The sequence below is a fragment of the Acartia tonsa genome, chromosome 6, assembly GCF_053477335.1.
Source record: "Acartia tonsa isolate MP-2025a chromosome 6, ASM5347733v1, whole genome shotgun sequence".
Lineage (NCBI taxonomy): Eukaryota > Metazoa > Arthropoda > Copepoda > Calanoida > Acartiidae > Acartia > Acartia tonsa.
Window position 1 is genome coordinate 50,902,113 of NC_137265.1, and position 20,131 is coordinate 50,922,243.

Sequence of the window (20,131 nt, forward strand, 5' to 3'; positions counted from 1 at the left end):
CCCCAAAATAGTTTAAACCTTCATAAGGACCAGAAGTAGATTCACTGAAAAGGAGAACCCAATCAGACCAGCTGCAGCGGTTAGTACAGTACAAACACACAGTCAGACAAGACATAAGAAAAACTTTCCTAAAGAGGGTTTAATTCATTTGCAATGGAAAATGATAATTTTTCCTGTTTAACAGGTAGACACCAGGGAGGGAGGGGACATTGGGCTATTTACTACAGTAGTCCCCAAAGTTTTATGATAAAGTTTTCTGATTCGTTGGCTCGTTGGAACTTTTTTTTGTATTTTGATTGGTTGGTTCATGAAGTTGAGTGCCCAAAATGTTTCAACTACTAATTGTAATGTACATAAAGGGCAATTTTATGTTTTATCATTGGGGATGTACATCAAGTTATCAGCCATTGTCTTATCCCTTTATATCCCTGTAGAGTAGACACAGACAGTTGGAAAGTTTTATTAATATTGAGACAATACTCAAACTAGTTTATTTATATAAATATAACTATTATTCATTATTTGTTCTAAATTATTAATTTCCTTAGGGATTTTTACATTTTTAATTTTTTTTTGAAAATTCCTATGACATTAAGGTATAACATTCATAGTACATTTAATTGTTTAACAATTGTCCAAGCAAAACATGATGATTTTTTAACTATGATTTCAATAGAAAAATATAGAAATATTTCTGTATTAAATTGAAGATTCCTGGGAAAACAAGACACAATGAAGTAAGATTCATAAACATGCTAGATGTATGATGCTTTTTATCAAATGAAAGATTTTTGTTTAGACTTCTAATCAATTTTCTATTCCTTCTTAAAAGCGATGCTTTTCTATAATTAGGGTCTGTCCTTTCGTACCGGATAACTTTTTTCGTTAATTTAGGAATGTTAGAATTGTCCTATTGATTTCAAACTTTGCATGATTATTCCTGTAGATACGATTTAGAAAGCGGAGCATGTATATAATCGTTACCAGAATGTCCGTATGTCCATTTTAAACATGTTGATTTTTTAACATTTTTAACAACAAATTTTTATCAGATAAAATTATCCTATTGATCTGATTTTTTAATACTGATACCTAGGACAACAAAGTAAAATATTATAAGCAAAATCTTAAAAACGTAAGTATTTTCTTAAACATTATCCTTTTTTTTCAACAACTTATTTTATTAATACACTGACATATTATATATTTGTTAATGTTTTAGAAAGTCCTTCTGATTACATAAGCTAAGCTTTTGTAGATGTTGTCATTCTTGTTAAAATATTGAGTAATGTTTAATTTCTATGAAGTAATTTGTGAAGTGTAGATTGTAGTAGAAACTTGGTAAAATTAATTTAATTCTATGACCTACCTACTAGGAGTTAGATAGATAGACAGATATAAAATTAGTCTTAATATTTCCTTGAGGAAATCTAAATTAAATAATTCTGAATCTTATTCATTAGACTAATAGACATATAACACTTATATGCAAAAGTGTATATTTGGTTTATTTTTCAATATAAAGAATACAAAATTACTCTACTTAAAGGCAAGGGTTAAAATAGCGTTGCTTGACACAAAAATAAATGTGATAACATGGTTTTAAAATACTTAACCCTTAACAGTCGGGCCCCTTGCCGCACCTTAATCAGTCGGGGGGGGGGGGGGGCGTTCAACGCCCCCCCTCATTATCTCAGTTCCTATTAGAGCAAGAGGGCTAAAAAAATTTGTGCAAGTCCCCTGTGTTATGGTGAATTTCCGACCTTAAGTAAGTCAAGGTCAATTTCCGCTTCCTTCACCCTTTTATTTAACAACCTTTGTTTTTAGGTCCTTTTTTACTTAAAAATTTCAAACGGCTGTAATTTTTTTATTTTTAAAGCTAGAAGAAAATTTTTTTTGCAGAAAATGTTTATTTTATTTAAATTTTATATTTGAAATATCAAAACATAAGTTTCAGCGGCCGCAGCTGTACTTGGCAGCTGCCAGCCGCCGCAGTCGGCGGTCGGCAAGAAAACGGCGGCGGATCTTTATGAAATTTTAATACATTATGTAGACATGTAAGAAAAGCTTAAGTTTAAAATTTGAAGTCTCTAAGTCAAAAATTGCGGCCACAGGAGCATTTTAAAGATTTCTGGAGACCTGGAGGATCAGGACCTGCAGGATCATACCTGGAACCTGAAATTGACTTGAACACCTGTATTTAATATGAGGATGTACTACTAGAGGATATTTTAGTATTTTGGTAAGATAAAATGCTTTGTTTAAATCAAAAACAAATTTTTGTTCTTTACCTGGATGACCCTGCCAGGTTTGCTGGCATCCTGTGCCCGCCAGAATAGAGATATTCAAAAAATTCCAACTCTCAGTTATGTGTCATACCCATACTTAAAAAGTCAAGCAGTTTGGGCTCTTTATCTTTCACACACAGAAAATGAGATAGAAAAAACCGGATGGGGGGGCGTTCAACGCCCCCCCCCCCCCCCCCGACCGTTAAGGGTTAATCTCTTTTTCGGGAGTGTTTGTTCATACGTACACACCCAAGATGTGAAAAAGTTTCATTTTAATAAACTAGAAAAAAATTGTATGTAATTTAAAAGTTTTAGTTGTAGTAAAAGTTAGCCAAATCTGGCTCATTTTCTTTATCTCTCTCACTTACATATGTCTGTCTATATCCTCTTAAACTTTGGTGCTGGCATTATATCTACAAAAAACTCATTACGCATCCTTTGAATGGCATTACATATTAGATGTAAGTTCATTTTAGGCTAGCAAGTCAGAGCAATTAGGAGGGATGTGAGCTTTATTAGATGCTAGAAATGTTATTAAGAACTACCATTTAATAAAATTATGTGTCAACATAATTCTTCCAAGAATAAGAGGGATTAATTGTACACATACTAGAATGTACATAACAATGTATGTGTACTACAGTAAATATATAATTCTTAGTACATTACATCTCTATAATATTTTCATCATTTATTCATGAATTTTATTTCTTTAAATTAAATCAAATCTTGAAGATATCCATGGATATTATCATTCTTGTTGAGGTAGACCTTGTTATATTCTTATAGCAACAAGATATCCATGAATATTTATATTCTTGTTGAGGTAGACTTTGTTATATTCTCATAACAACAAGATATTCATGGATATTATTATTCTTGTTGAGGTAGACCTTCTTATATTCTCCTAACAACAAGATATCCATGGATATATATATTCTTGTTGAGGTAGACCTTGTTATATTCTCATAACAACAAGATATCCATTGATATTATTATTCTTGTTGAGGTATACCTTGTTATATTCTCCTAACAACAAGATATCCATGGATATTATTATTCTTGTTGAGGTAGACCTTGTTATATTCTCATAACAACAAGATATCCATGGATATTTACATTCTTGTTGAGGTAGATCTTGTTATATTCTCATAACAACAAGATATCCATGGATATTATCATTCTTGTTAAGGTACACCTTGTTATATTCTCATAACAACAAGATATCCATGGATATTATTATTCTTGTTGAGGTAGACCTTGTTATATTCTCATAACAACAATATATCAATGGATATTTTCATTCTTGTTGAGGTAGATCTTGTTATATTCTCATAACAACAAGATATCCATGGATATTATCATTCTTGTTAAGGTACACCTTGTTATATTCTCATAACAACAAGATATTTATGGATATTATCATTCTTGTTGAGGTAGACCTTGTTATATTCTCATAACAACAAGATATCCATGGATATTATCATTCTTGTTGAGGTAGACCTTGTTATATTCTCATAACAACAAGATATCCATGGATATTTTCATTCTTGATGAGGTAGACCTTGTTATATTCTCATAACAACAAGATATCCATGGATATTATTACTCTTGTTGAGGTAGACCTTGTTATATTCTCATAACAACAAGATATCCATGGATATTATCATTCTTGTTGAGGTAGATTTTGTTATATTCTTATAACAACAAGATAACCATAGATATTTTTATTCATGTTGACCTTGTTATATTTTCAAAACAAAAAGATATCCATGGATATTATCATAACAACTAGATATCCATGAATATTATCTTTCTTGTTGAGGTAGACCTTGTTATATTCTAAGAACAACAAACTACTACATAACAAACTTGCCACACAGAGTTTCAGTTTCTATTATATGGGGATATATCAATGGGCAGTTAATTCAATTTGAAATTTTTAGTTTTATATAATTTTAAAAATTTTTCATCTTTTCATTTACATAATTAAATTTTTTACCATTGTAACTTCATTAAAACAATTATAAAAACGCAAGGTTAGTTATGGTCATATTTTTGTTTCTAAATGATCAGCTTAATAATTTTATTTTCTTCCCTAACACATCAAAAAGAAGCACAGATAATAATAGTTGCCTAATCACTTACCCACAAACTGCAATATTACCATTGTCCTATCCCTGTACCTCTGGTATGTGTGCCATTATTTGAGTCTGTGTGTGTGTGTCTTAGTTTGTGTGGGAATGTGTGGTTAGCAAATTGGTAAGACATCATACAAATTAACACAAGAGAACAAAATTTAATTTTTAAACAAATATTTAATAGAGCTATAGATATTATAAAAATAATTTTCTGTAACATGTTATAAATTATTTCAATTCTTTAAAGACACAGCTAAGCCTCCCTTTTAAAGTAATACATAGCAGCTGTGAAATCCTAAATTATGGATACCTAATTCATTCAATCTATCATACAAAGTAGAACTATGTCTATCTGTCCGTCTGAAGCTTAAGATCTCGGTAACCACTGAACCGATTGGATTCTACTCTTCAGGGTATATACCTATTGGTCCTGTGGTGGTTTTGAGCTATTTTCTTGGGGGGTGGGACACCCCCAACTCCCCAAAAATGAAAGTTTCCCCCCCACCCCAAAAAAAAATTGTTTTTAGGCAGTTACTTCACATAAATTGGCAGCACCAGAACTTTTTTTGAAATTTTTTTCAAATTACCTCTTGGGGCAAAGCCCCTAGTTTTACTATAAAGTAGAAAATAATATTTGCATTGCTGATAAAATTCTTGATTCATAGACAACTAAAATAGGGATCAGTAGGATATGTTAGGTATCCAATTATTTCATTTGACATTAAAAATATTTGTACTGTCCCATTGTTTTCTCATGAACAAGATTATTTGTCACTGCCCCATTGTGTTTCCTTGAAACAAGAATATTTGTCTCTGCCCCATTGTGTTTCCTTGAAACAAGAATATTTGTCTCTGTCCCATTGTGTTTCCTTGAAACAAGAATATTTGTCTCTGTCCCATTGTGTTTCCTTGAAACAAGAATATTTGTCTCTGCCCCATTGTGTTTCCTTGAAACAAGAATATTTGTCTCTGTCCCATTGTGTTTCCTTGAAACAAGAATATTTGTCTCTGTCCAACTGTGTTTCCTTGAAACAAGAATATTTGTCTCTGTCCAACTGTGTTTCCTTGAAATAAGAATATTTGTCTCTGCCCCATTGTGTGTCCTTGAAACAAGAATATTTGTCTCTGTCCAACTGTGTTTCCTTGAAACAAGAAAATTTGTCTCTGCCCCATTGTGTTTCCTTGAAACAAACTTGACCCAAAGTTTTAGAACTACTAATGTGTGGCTGCTGCTTGTTGCCCACTTTTCAGAGATGCAAGGATAGGATAATGGAAGATAAATTAATCTTCTTCCAGTTTCTAATGGCTTATTCCCTCTGCCAGGATACTCTAGAGAGTATAAACCTACCTTACATCTTTTGATATGGTAACTCTGTCAACATAAGACTGAATTAATTTGATTTTATTTAAATTTTAATCAAAATGCCGAAACATACATTAAAATTGTTAGGGAATTAAAGAAAATTATTAATTGTTACAAAATAAAACCATGCTTTGAGGAGGTATTTTTATTTCTATCTGTTGGAAACAATGAAGGCAAAATAGTTTTTTTCCTAGGCCCTGTTACACCCACAACACAGAAGGCTTAAAGAATTCTCGTTTCAAACTTTTAAAAATTTGGGTCAAAGACAGGCATGGGAAAATCAGAGTTACAGGGATAGGACAATGGACACGAATTTAATCTTAATCCAATATGATGAGAAGCTTATATATACAGTACTTATTCATATAAGGATTAGAGTGAAGACATTGTACAAAAGTGGGTTCTTAAAAAACAAGTATCTCTGTATCTACTATGAGAGCCAAATCACCAAAATTATTTTTGTAAAAAATCTTTCAAAATTTTGTTTAAAATGCCCCAAAAAATTAATAAAATCTTATGTTCATAACTCTTCTTCTTAACACTTAATTTTAAACTTATAAATGATCTGAGGTTAATTCTTAAAAAAAACTTTTGTCCCACTAAAATCAGTTTGTCTCACTAAAATTTTAGTGAGGCAAAATTATCCCCTCTAAATTTTTAGTTTGTCTTACTGATTTTAGTGAGGCAAACTGATTTTAGTAGAGCAAAAGTGAACCCGGTATTAGTGTCGGACTGATTATGACGTAACAAAAAAAATTAGCCAATGAGAGGACATTATTGACCAATGGTAAAATTCATAGTGGCCTCTTATTGGCTAATTTTTTTTGTTACGTCATAATCAGTCCGACACTAATACCGGGTTCAGCAAAAGTTTTTTAAGAATTGACCTCTGGTTACCATAGCCATTTGAGTGATACTTATTTCTTCAAGAAACCAAACTGAGTTTTCTATCCCTGTATAACTATGTAAAGTGGACGTAGACCCACATGTGGTTTTAAAGATAGTTGACATAGAGGGATGGAATTAGAACAAAGTAATCAGGGATTTTAAGGGATAGGAATGTATATATGTACATTATTGTAAGTTTGACTTTTAGATAGCACTTGACAAATTATCATATTGATTGTTGTTATGGTGATGAGACAATTGACAATAAATTCATGTACACACCCAATTATATTACAAAAGAGAACCCCTACTGTAAGGTTATTGGTGGAAAAGGTCAGAAGTAAGCAAATGATGGAGCTGTTAATTATGTCCCCATCCTCCATGCAATTAATTAATTTCAGTCATGTAAAAAATCTACTCATTGCATAATATAAAATATACAATCACATTCAAGTCTAAAGAAATATTCTCTCATGGTTAAGAAAGGCATTTTATCAAATAGCAATGGCCTTTAATAAGGTCTCATGGTTCAGGAGCTGCAGGCCTCCAGGTGATTTCTGGACAGGTAAAAAAAATTTTAAAAATAAGAATTAGAGGTCTACTCATAAAAAAATATGCATCTTTTTGAATGTTATTTACGTTTTTGAAGAAAAAAGATGCATATATCTTATTTTATTAGTAGACCTCTAATTATTTTTAAAAATAATTTTTATTTTTACCTGTCCATAGACCACCTGGAGGCTTGAAGCTCCTGAACCTGGAGGCCTATCCAAAAAATCTTAAAACTTCATCATATAAGAATGATTTTATCTTTAGTAACCTATCCTCTCAGTCCAAAGATAAAGCCTATAATCACTGTTTACGCAAATGTGTCAAACCCCCCCCCCCCCCTTCTTGTTACTGTATCTGTTTTTCCATTGCTGTGCTAGCTTTCAAATTAAAACAATTGTATTTAAATGATTTGAATTGTAAATGCAATGGTTGAGCAAGCCGCATACATTAACATTTATGCACAAGAACAATTATATTTGATTGTAGAATAGCTCTGCATTAAATATTTAAATTTTTGATTCGACAGCATGATTCTGTAAAAATTGCCTATAGCTAAAATCATATAAGAATGCTAAAAAAAAGCTAATTTATGGGATGATAAAAAGCTGTAAGATTTTTAGTATCTCCTAAAAAATGGGAGAATTTTAGTACAACTACTACAGGAATCACCATGCAAAGTTTGATAGCACAATTATAATATGCCAAATTAACTAAAAAAGCAATCCATACGGATTGACCCTAATTATAGAAAAGCTTCGCTTTTAAAAATAGAATGTAGTAATATGTGGTTGTAATAAATTTTTGATATGATTTATATGTGGAAGTGTGTTGACACCTGTTTTAAGCATTAAACCCTGGAGGGAGGAGACATCGGACTGTAAATTACATTGGTATCCAATGATAAATATAATGTTCTTTCTTAAACTTTTAATCTAAAAAAGGGGTGATATTTTTGTTTAACAGTATTGGGGATATAATTATACATAAATGTATCGTCCATTGCCTTATTCCTCGATATCCCTGGCATTAAATACATATTCCAATGATATTGAATAGAAATGCCAAATCTGGGTCATAATAACATTGGGATTAGGAACAGGTCTTCAGAGAAATTAAGATTAGAATAAATTAAATTGGAAGAATTGTTGTGTTTTATTTCCATGTAGGGTAATTAATTTTTATATCTTAGCCCCAGCTTTTGATTTTTCTCAGTAATTCAAAGCTTCGAATTGTCCAGAAACCTTACTTTCTTGATTATGATTTCAAAACTCCAAGCAATGAATAAAAGGAGATGTCTATTATAGAGGTCAATCATATCCTTCCACTTTTCCAACATTACAAGTTATTAAATTTGGTCTTATTAAGCATAGGAAAAGAAACATTTTACTTTCATTCACTTATCTCTGTTTAGCAAACATAAACATTGGTTACAGATAAATTTCGCTTTCATTAAATCCAGGGAGGGTAGGAACATTTGACTTTAATCTAATTACAAAGTCTTATAAATACGTTCTCTCATTCGTTGGCTTGAAAACTTTCATTAATTCTCAATTTGTAAGTTCAAACAGAAGTGTCTAATTATTAAAACAACGATTACAATTTAGACAGGGGATAATGTGTTTCTTCTCATTGAGGATGTACATTGATTTATTGTTGAAAATCCCTGATCAAATATAAAATTTTTAAAAGCGAAGCTTTTCTATAATTAGGATCTTCCGTCCGTTCGAACGTAACGGATAGCTCTTTTCGTTAATTTAGGCATGTTAAAATTGTTCCATCGATTTCAAACTTTGCATGCTGATTCCTATAACAGTTAGGTACGACTGAGAACGCGCAGCAACTCTATAATCGTTACCAGAAAGTCTGTACGTCCATTTTAATCAAGCTGATTTTTTACTTTTTTGACAACAAATTTTGGAATGTTAAAATTATCCTATTAATCAGATTTTTTAATACTGATTCCTATTACAACAAGGTATAGTGTTATAAGAGAAGAATCTCTATAATCAAGTCCTTAAAACGTCAGTGTGTCCTTTAATCAGTTTGCAACAAATTTACTTACAATTTTGAAAAGGCATATGCATTAATATTTAAATAGTGTATTCAGTTCAGACACTCTAAAAGTGTAAATGTTCGTTTGTCCTACCGTTTCAGAGCTTCGCTTTTATGGATGTTGTCATCCTTGTTAATTGCAGGAATACATGGATAGGTGAATGGAAGATAAGGTAATCCCCCCCCCCCCCCAATTACTAATTGAAGTATGACAGGTTATAGTGAGAGGAAAGCGACGTGGAATATTTTGTTTTTCATTGTTCTCATCCCTCCTGGTTTATTTGTGTTTATTTGCTGACATTCAAATCTTTTATTTATATTCAAGGATAAACAGCATTTAAAATAAACATAAAATTAAACGTGTCGCAGCAAAGACGTTTGTAAAAAAATCTTATCAAAGACTAATATCTAATATATAAGTTTATATTTATATGACCTTTAACAAAAGCAACCATGGTTGACATATTATTGAAATACTTTTATTCTATGTTGATAACAATTCTAGACATTTTTCATTTTCCTTTCTTTCTCTGTCCAATGCAAAATTTGACCTTGAAATGTTCTGGTTCATAATAAAATTCATCAATTTATGAAGCGATGTTTCATCGTAACAAAACTAGTTTTTAGTGACATTCAAAACGGGGTGTAAAAAGGCGTCCATATGACACCCTTCAATCCCCCCCGGCCCCCCCTCTTAAAAAAATGAAAAAAAAGTTTGGACGTCCTTACAAATTTTTACCCATTTTTCTAGAAGTCACAAATAACAATTTCTTTAGATATTATCTAATCTGTAGTGTTGATAACAATTGCTGTAATAAGAACTTTTGACTAGTAAATAAGAATGATTTTTTTAATCGAGTTTTTGAATTATTTTGAAATAAAAAGAAATCTTTTCATTGAAATCATGTAAAATTTGCAATGTAGAAAAAAAAAACATATAAAAATACAAAAGAAAATTGTAAATAAACGTCATAGTTAATCTACATTTTTTATAAACATGTTTATATTTTAAATCTTAAAAATGAATGAAAAAATGTTGACGCTCTGTTTGTCTAATGATAAAGATATGCAAATAAATTGATGTTTTGCTAAAGCTTTAAAACTAATGCCATTATAAAGGATCTAAAGATTTAAGACAATGCAATGGCCGATAAATTGAAGTGTATCTCCAATATATACACAAAATTACCCCTTTCTGTAGATTACAATTAATAGTTGAAACGTGATTAACCAACCAATCAAATTCCAATAAAAGTTCCCAAAGTTGTTAATCCAAAGAAAAAGAAAACGTAACTATAAAACTTTGGGCACTAGTGTAATAAACAGCCCATTGGCCACCACCTTCCTGGATGTAAAGAGTTCATTTCTTTGATTGTATGACCTTAGTCTGGATGTCCTATCTTTTCATGGTAATAGGTTGCGCCTGTTTATGGACCTAGTTGGCCTATTATCAAATAAACAAAGATTTATTAAGGTTATTCTAAATTACACTGTTATCCATTTATGCATCATACTGCATATAGATATGAAAATATTTTGATGTTGTGTGAGAATATGTAAAATTTTCCAGGAAGATAAGTGACAAAGGCCAATCTACAACATTTTTTCCTCTCATTATTTTCCCTAAAGGCAAATTTTACAAAAGCTCTTTATATTGCCTAAAAATGACGTCATAGAATACACATGCCCAATGATATGCCAATACACAGAATAAATTTCCAATGCCAGGTCAATATGCATTTTAATTGGCCAATAGAAGGCCAGGATGACATCATATTTTATAGGCACTATAAAAAGCTTCAAAGGGATAGTTGTAAGTAGTGCATTTAAACTTGAATTTAGTGAACCGCATATTTTTTTTTGTTTAATGGTTTTCACAAAAAAAAACATGATGACTATTTTGGTGGTGCCTAATTGATTGCTATTTATTGTAACGCAGAGTTATATATGCCATATGCACTTCATGCAACTATCCCTTTCAGGATAGAATTATTTAAATTGTTTATTGTCCTATCCCTCTATTTCTGTAAATTTACCCCTTTGCTGGTAAGTGTTTGTAAGCCTCTGGATTAAGTAAGAGTGCCCTTATAGATTATTTTCATAATTTGTATATCTTGTCAAATATTTCATATTTTAACTTCAATGCTGTAATTATTTCAGTACTTTTAAGTAGCGGTACAACCTTATAATTCACTTTGTCTGTATGTCCACCTGTATTCTTAAGTATGGTAATAAGATAGGGGGGAGGGTTATATGGATGAACCAATTGTATATTAGATGCTCTTATACACGTACAATTGTGTACAAATAACATAAATTATTCATGGCAATCATAACGAGAGTTTTCAGAGGTAAAAGTACAAAGTTGACTTGTCGATAAGCAATGTACAAATGCCACATATCAATCTTGTCGACAATAAAGAAGTGTTATATGATTCAAACAATACAAATAAAAAACCATGTCGATCTTAGAGATGTTGTAGGCGTAAAAATATGCATTTTAAATTCTAAAAATTTTACATTATGTCGAAAATGTTTATAAGAATTTTATATGTGTATTATGTAATTTTAAACAAATTTTCATCCATCTGACTATAATACAACACACCTCTTAACGTCTTCCATCCCCTTAAATCTAACTGCTCAGGGGAGGAGTCAAAATGTGCAAAGAGGTTTTAAATTTTTGCTATAAATATTTGCACGCTTCTGTTAGACAAGATGTAAATAGCTAAACAAGGATGACAACATCCATAAAAGCGAAGCTATGGAACGGTAGGACAAGCAGACATTGTATAGTGTCAGAACTGAATAATCAGAATATAAATGAATAAGCAAAAATACCCAAAATCAGAACAATCGGATAATTAGATCACATAAAAATGCAAAGTTTGATATCGATAGGACAATTCTAACATGCCTAAATAAACGTAAAAATCTATCCGTCTCGGACGGACGGACCAACCCTAATTATATAAAAGCTTCGCTTTTAATTACGCTATGGCAGCCGGTTAACAACAGTAATTCTTTTTATGTAAGAGGATATAAAATTTGGTGTATGCCTACTACAAGCAGGCCTACAACAGTCAATTCTACAAAAAATCACGAAACCTTCGGAAGTAACGTGGGAGTATATTTTTTTTTTTTTCATTTAACTAAAGAGAGGTGGGGAGGAAAAGGGGAAGAGGGTTGTGGGTAAATTTTCCTTTAGAATTGTTTGTCAGAATGACATTCCCTTTTCCCTGACTACAAGAAGAGATTATGCATAAATCTTAGAATTCCATTCTTAAACCCTACTTTTCACCCGGCACAGTATTGAAATGGAATTGAAAATATTTTTATAAAAAAAACGGAACCAGACTTGATTAACATAGTTCATATTGATCTGTGAAAAATTTAGCCGTCTATTTCAAATATCAGCTTATAAATTCATATTGCTCCAAAACGTTTCATATGGAAATTCAGGATATATGGAATTATAGAGTAGCTTTAATTCATAATTTAAGGGTTTGATCATAAATTCATATTTTCAAACATTTTTAATTATTTTAAATATTAAGTAATATGGAAACATCAAATCCACTTGTTGAAAAAAAAGAATAAAAATCAATTATAAATCTCAAGAATTTCTTACTTCCATGATAAATTCACAGTGCCCGTTTTCACACATCTGCACACACACACACACACAAATTCACACCCACACACACACACATTTCTCCTTTATCCCATTAGCAGATGCATTCAGACCAGGCAGTAAGGGATAGGCAAATTTATTCTAAAACTTTGACCCGCAGAATGATTTATATTTTGGGCATATGTACCATAGTGTTATGCCAGTTGCGAAACTTATTGTTTTTGTTATGTTGTTTGGTATGTTTCTACCCAATTAATGAATTTATATAATTAAAAGCTAAGGCTTCCTATTTACATAAACAATACGCGCCTGTCTGACATAGCAGCAGAATGTATTGTTATTATCTCTAGCATGACACTAGGTATCTGGAAGACTCGAACCTTTAGCTTTTTAAACAACTAGTACTTTAACATCTAAAGGTTTTGTTTAGTTACTTGTCCCTATACCCATGATGAATTAAATTCTGTCTTGAAAATTTTGGCACAAAAATCTAAATTAAAATCTTTAAAAAAGATTGATGTAAGTCTGTGTCTTTCTTTTACTTAAATGGTAATTTAGTAAAGAAACAACATTAAACATATTTATGAAGATTTGAAATTTTATCCCAAATAAAAAAAAGCAGATTATAGTACCTAATAAAAATGACGTCATACAATACAAATGACCAGTGATAGGATAGTATACCTTTTACCATTAGGCTACTACTATGCATACTGGCCTATCATAGGTCATTTGAATTGTATGACTTAATTTTTAGGCACTATAAGCTGATTCAAATAAAAGTCAATTCATATTTACAATTTATAAAAATCCTATCACTTAAAAATTAATATACTAAAAAGCTTTACTTTATACGTTTGCTGCGCTACTTACGGGTATTATCATCCTTGTTTATAATGAAATTTCTTCCTACTGAGTCAAAAGAACCCTGGGTAAATTAAAAAGGTGAGAAATAGTTTTATAATTGTTTGTGCAATAATGTAAAACTATTTCTTTATTTTTGTTGTAAAAATGCATGTAATTCCACTTCTTATAACAGAATCATGCCCGTTTCAAAACAAGGATATCTATATACGGTAGCAGTGAAGCTTTTTAGATTTGATTTGAATAAGGGTTGGGCGGGATATGCGGCCATTTTCAATATTCGGCCGGATACCGGATATTTAAACTATCCGAATACCATATATCCGGCTGATTTTCAATGCCGGATATCCGATTATTCGGTCGGATATCCAGTAATTTGCCGGATATCGAATGTTGGCCAGATATCCAGCAAGAACCGGATGTCCGGCTTTAATAATCAGCCAGATATCCTGTAGCCGGCCAAAAAAGTAGCCGGCCCAACCCTATGTGGAATATTTTATAGGTGGCTGCTAATCCGCAACCTTTATAGTTAGTAGTCCAACCGCAATAGTTTGAAATATAATCCAATAAGAGATAAGAATTTTCGGGTATAGTCCCTTTTGCGACAACGCCCCTTAAGGGGCGATTCGTCGTATTTTTTAAATGTCTTTTGATAGGTTATTTTAGGTTAGGTTAGGTTATATTGGGTTAGGTGATTGCCCCACATAGTTAGGTGATTGGCCCCGCAGGGTTAGAACCCCCCGCAGAGGCTAGAAATAGGAAAAAAGCTACTTTTAAATAAAACGAAGAAACGCCCCTTTAGGGGCGTTGCCATGAAAGGGACTATATTCGAATTTTCAACTTAACACAACTCTTTTCTAAATTGATTAACTAGTAAGTGATGATATTTTAATTTGTATGACAGAGACGAATTTGTAGAAAGACGGAGAGAATGACAGACAAACGGTGACTTGTTTAGTAGATTTTCCATTAAAAAATGCATTGAGTAAACTTTGATTACATCTTGCTTGAGTGAAGGATAACTTTTATTATTTGCAAGGATGCGCAAAAAATCTCTTTTTCTGTCAAGTGGACTATCCCTTCCCAACCCCGGGGTCATATAAGGAAGAGTCTTTGGGTACGAGAGCAGATCTATAGTATAGATGTATATATGGACAACTACCTCCCTTTTTTTCAAAAAAACTCTTTCGTCTGCTTCTGAATTATTTTCTGCTACTTGGCTGTGTTAATATAAGCGACACCATTGGTTGAATTTTCAATGACCCAATAGAAAAGTTGCACTAGGTGGTTGCAATGGGGAGTTACAGTTATTTAACCCTTTCTCCCTCCAGTGTTTTACTCTAATGCTATGAGTACTATTTACAGTCCATTGGTCCCTCCCGTCCTAGTTATCCTAGCCTTATTATATTTTCTATTATCACAATATTAGAGTAAAACACTAGAGGCAGAAAGGGTTAAATAACTGTATATCCCCATCGCATCCGCCTTGTGAATAAATTTATAGTATCCTATAATATAAAGTAATAAGCTTTTTTTGTCTGTACCGAAGGATCTCGCTAACCACTGAACCGATATGGTTCTTCTTTACAGTGAAGCCTCTTATAGGCTCTGAGATGGTTTTAGGCTATTTACTTTTTTAGAAAATAAGTCAGGGTATGGTTTTAGGCTATTTTTCTGTCCTTCGAATATAGAGCCCCTAGATGCTAGGGGCGCAGCCGCTAGTAGATGTATAAAGAGCTTACTATTTAATTTCCAATTGCAAAGACCTAGAGAGTTGCAGACGAAAAATAATTTCATTAAACTTTGCTTTCTAATTTCAGCTGTTTAATGCTTTCTTCTGCTTTTTAAAAAAGGAAGGGACAATTTTTGTTTAAAATTGCCATTTCTGTCTAAACTTAAGTGAAGTGCCATTATCAATTTTTCACAACTAGGCTCCTGACTATACAATTATATTCATAATCACTTTCTCCGATTTACAATACTGCATTTTTAAACCTAGTTATTTGTGATTAATAAGACATTTTTCCTAATGATGTGAATACTTTGTTGCAAATCAAAATTATCAAGTTATTAGTGACATCTAGCGACAAATGTAGAACTAATATATTGCAGATGTTCCCAAATTTATTTTTTGCCTGTATTTACGTTGTTTTCAATTATTTTACCATAAAGGGTTGAGCTCTCTCTCAGGTTATGGCAAATTAACTATGTCCATATTTTAAGTAATTGGGTTATTGTCAGTTTTTTGAGATCAGTAGATATTTTTCAAAATATTTTTCAACAATTGAACAGTATTTAGACAATGCAAAACGAATTTAACTAAGATGAATGCAAATATCATTGCAGCTCATACATAGACGTCCAAGAAAAGGGGTAAAGGGGTGTTCACCCCATTAGACTTTGAAATCTCTTATTTCACACCCCACAAGTTTTTTTTAAAATACGTTAGATTACTCCCCTTAAACGTATGGAACCCCTCATTCAAAGTAAAAAGCTTGGGCGTCCTTGTGTTAACATTAGTTTCCAATTTGCTTTTTGTTCTTTTGCCAGCACCCGGTTGTATTTACATTTTTGAAAGATTCAGCTGATTTGAAAGACCCAACCCACAGACGGTACAAGGCCTTTGAGAAAGGAACAGGGTTACAAATACTATTTATCACTCTATATATATTACTTTAATGCCTTGTGCACCCTTTCTATTGAACACCGTAATAGTGTCTGACTGATTATGACGTAACAAAAAAAATTAGCCAATGAGAGGCCGTTATTGACCAATGGTAAAATTTATAGTGGCCTCTCATTGGCTATTTTTTTTGTTACGTCATAATCAGTCAGACACTATTACTGTGTTCTTTCTATTAGGTCATTGAAAATCAACCAATGCAATGGTGTCGCTTATATTAACACAGCCAAGTAGCAGAAAATAATTTAGAAGCAGACGCAAGATGTCTTTGAAAAAGGAAGGGAGGTAGTTGTCTGTATATACATCTATACTATAGATCTGTTATCACTATCCTCCCCTTTCTTCTAAATAAGCTTATAGTGGGGGGGGGAGGAGGATGTAATTATGGATATATGAGATTTTACCAGAGATGCATAGCTTGCAGTTTGCCCTTGTGTAATCATATTAAAAATTTCTCGGGTATGTTTTATCAGATTTTATGTATGCACTGTAAAAAACTTATTGTCATATTTGGGAATTGAATTAAATTTATTTTGATTTTTTTATTATTTAAACTACTTTAGGAGCAGATTAATTTTTTAAAATAATTTTTGGAGTTTTTAACAGTAAAGTAAAAAAGAAGTTTAACATAGAATAAAAAAAATTCTGAAATTTATTAACTTCAATAAGAAACAAAAATGACAACATCCATAAAAGCGAAGCTCTGAAACGGTAGGACAAACGAGCATAAACACTTGTAGAGTATCAGAACTGAATAATCAGTAAATTAATAAATCAGTTTTTTTTCTAATCATAATAAATTTGTACTGCATACTAGGCGTCAGTATTATATAGCAGTTACAGCTTTGGATCTGCGGCTGAATTAAAGTTTTGTCGCTGCACTTGAGGGTGGATAAGAATGAGATAAGACTATATATCATATAGTTGAGGGCGGATAACACTTGGTTAGGCAGAACTGATTTTTATATAAAGTAGATCCTAACATTCAGTTAGTAGTCATCAAAATCTGAGGGATCAAAAGGGATAAGACAAGGGCCGATAAATTGATGACACAAAATTACACCTTCTGTAAATTAAAATTAGTGGTTAAAACGTTTGAACACTCAAACTGATAAACCAACCAATCAAAAATTCAGTAAAATCCCCAAAGTTGTTAATTCAACGTTATTGTAAAACTTTAAGGACCATTGTCCCCTTTCTCACTTCCCAAATCTACTATTCAATGTTACCTGCAAGTGCGACACTGGCTGGATATTGTTGGCACACAGCTGGCTGTCCCAATGTTCCGGCACTTGTATTGATATATCTCCAATAAATATGGTTTGTCCAAGCTCTGTGAACATGGTTCTACTCAGTCTTGTCAGGGAAGCCTAAACAATAATTGTGATTTAATTTAGTTTCCGAATTTCATTGCTGCTATTAATTTTTTACACAAAAAAGGATTTGTAAAGTTAAACAGGCAGATGGACAAAACAATGTATAGATTAGATGGGCATATGTCATAGTAATCTTCACTATCACTAATTTCAGCTGTCTATCTCTAATAGGAGCCGAGATAATCACGTTTCCCCCATAGCGTTGATTACTGACTGACGGAGAGACAAAGTAAATTATAGAGTAGCTTCGGTACTAATAACTACCCCAACCCAAAGCCCAAACCTTAAACACCTTAAAGAAACACCTCATTTAACTAAGCCCCCCCCCCCCTCCCAAATTTCTTCATTTTTATCTCTAAAGAATTTTTGAAGAAATCAACAAATGAAGAAAAAAAAATAGTTTTAAAAGACGAGATGGAAAAGAGCTTATGTGAAACTTGAATGAATTTTTGCATCCAGCCAGAAAACTTTTTGTGTGACAGTGTTAGATCCGTTTAGTTTTATATGTTTACCCAGGGATACAGAGATGATCAATCATTCTGCCCTATTTTTTTAGTAGCAAAGCTACTCTATAACTCACTTTGTCCGTCCGCAAGTCCGTCAGTCAGTCCGTAAAGCTATGGGGGAAGCATGATTTTCTCAGCTCCTTTACAAGAGAGACATCTGAATTTTTTAGGAATTAAATAAGTTACCATTCTACATATTTCCACCAGATTTTATTAAGATTTGCTTATTAAAAATTAAAAGGTTTCGTAATTCATCTTATCAAGTTTAATGTTTACTTTTTATGACACTGCTCTTTTGTTAATTTTTTCCCGATGCATAATTTTTTAGCTTCACTACTTATGGATGTTATCATCCTTGTTATTTTAAAATTCTTCCTTTTGAAAATTTAATTCATTGGGGTATGAATAGAAATATTTTTCCATGCCATTGTCCCCTGACTGCCTGATGTTTACCAGCTATTTGCATTTCACACTTTAAATGCCATAAGTTTGCAAAATGTCTTAAAAATGTTAAATTTTCTAAATTACATTAAATGCTCTATATAAACATGGAAGTCGTAGGTTTAGATGGTTTTATTCTAGTCTACTTTTGTACCACTGAAACCCCTGCTCCACTCAGTAAAATAAATGAATGTAATTCTCCAGTCCCTGAGAGGGTGGGTGGGACCCTATCCCTATAAATTACCTACCCTGTGGGGCTCTGTTAACCTAAACTAACCTAAATTTAGCATCACAAATTAAATATCTTTTTTTTATTGGGGCAGAAAAAATAGTTGCATGAAAGTTGAGGTCATTGTTAGAAGGAAACACATTAATCATTTACATGGTGACCTCTTGACTCTTGTAGGCTTGGTGACACTTTGGGTACAAGTCCTCTCCATGATATCTTAAACCTACTCTGCATTTGAATTGTAACCAGGTGTTGAGTGTTAAGTAAGGTAACACCCAATAGACAACCAACTCTTTGATTGCACGACATTTGTTTGGAAGTCCTAGATGTGCATGAAAATGAGTTATGCCTGATCAAGGCATTTCCACTTCTCTAACTATTTTTGTCGCTTACCTGTATATGATAGATTATGTTATATATTCAAGCTTTGACTAAAAATGTATTAAGAAAATATTCTAGGTTAAACTCATCTTCCATATGAAAAGGAATGAACTTGTGATTATAAAATGATAAACCTCTTATTTTATGAATGGAACACAAATAATCCTTCAATTATCTTATTTAAGAAATAATGCTATATTAAAGACTAGCAGCTATATCCCTAAAGACCTCTAGGGGCAATTGAAGTGGAGAAGTAAATTACTCCTTATTTTTAATTTTGGTTTTAAAAGGAGAATTAAACAAGAATTTTTTACCAGTTGTTAACCCTTCCCAAGACCTATATTAAGCTACATTGTGAAGGAGAACCATATCGGTACACACATACAAACACAGAAATCAGCATCCTGTTACTTTTAAAACTAAGGTATGGCTAAACGATTCCTGCAGGACTAATAACCAGGGGTAGCTTTTCTAACAATAAATTCTACAAAAAAAAATCACGAAACCTTTTAAAGTTTTCTACAAAAAAATCAAGACACCTTTTATAGTGTTTCATTTAACTGTAAAGGGGTAGGTAAGGAAAGGGGTGGGTAAGGAGGGGAGGAAAAAGGGAATGGGGTTGTGGGGAAATTTTCCATTAGAATTGTTTGTCAGAATATCATTCCCTGCTAATAACATGCAGTTAATTTAGAGCTCTAATGCATTAGCTAAACTATTTTTTTTGGATCTACTG

At 32.2% G+C, this 20,131-nt stretch overlaps 1 protein-coding gene across 1 annotated transcript in view; it reads right to left on the reverse strand.

Annotated features, from left to right (window-relative positions):
- The window catches only part of LOC145323146 (calcium-activated chloride channel regulator 4A-like), an 80,617-nt gene that overhangs the window by 44,786 nt on the left and 15,700 nt on the right, over positions 1-20,131 (reverse strand). Inside the window, exon 2 of the mRNA XM_080165537.1 lies at positions 17,695-17,835. Coding sequence (XP_080021663.1) covers positions 17,695-17,808 — 114 coding nt within the window. The 5' untranslated portion in view covers positions 17,809-17,835. The remainder of the gene's footprint in view (positions 1-17,694; positions 17,836-20,131) is intronic.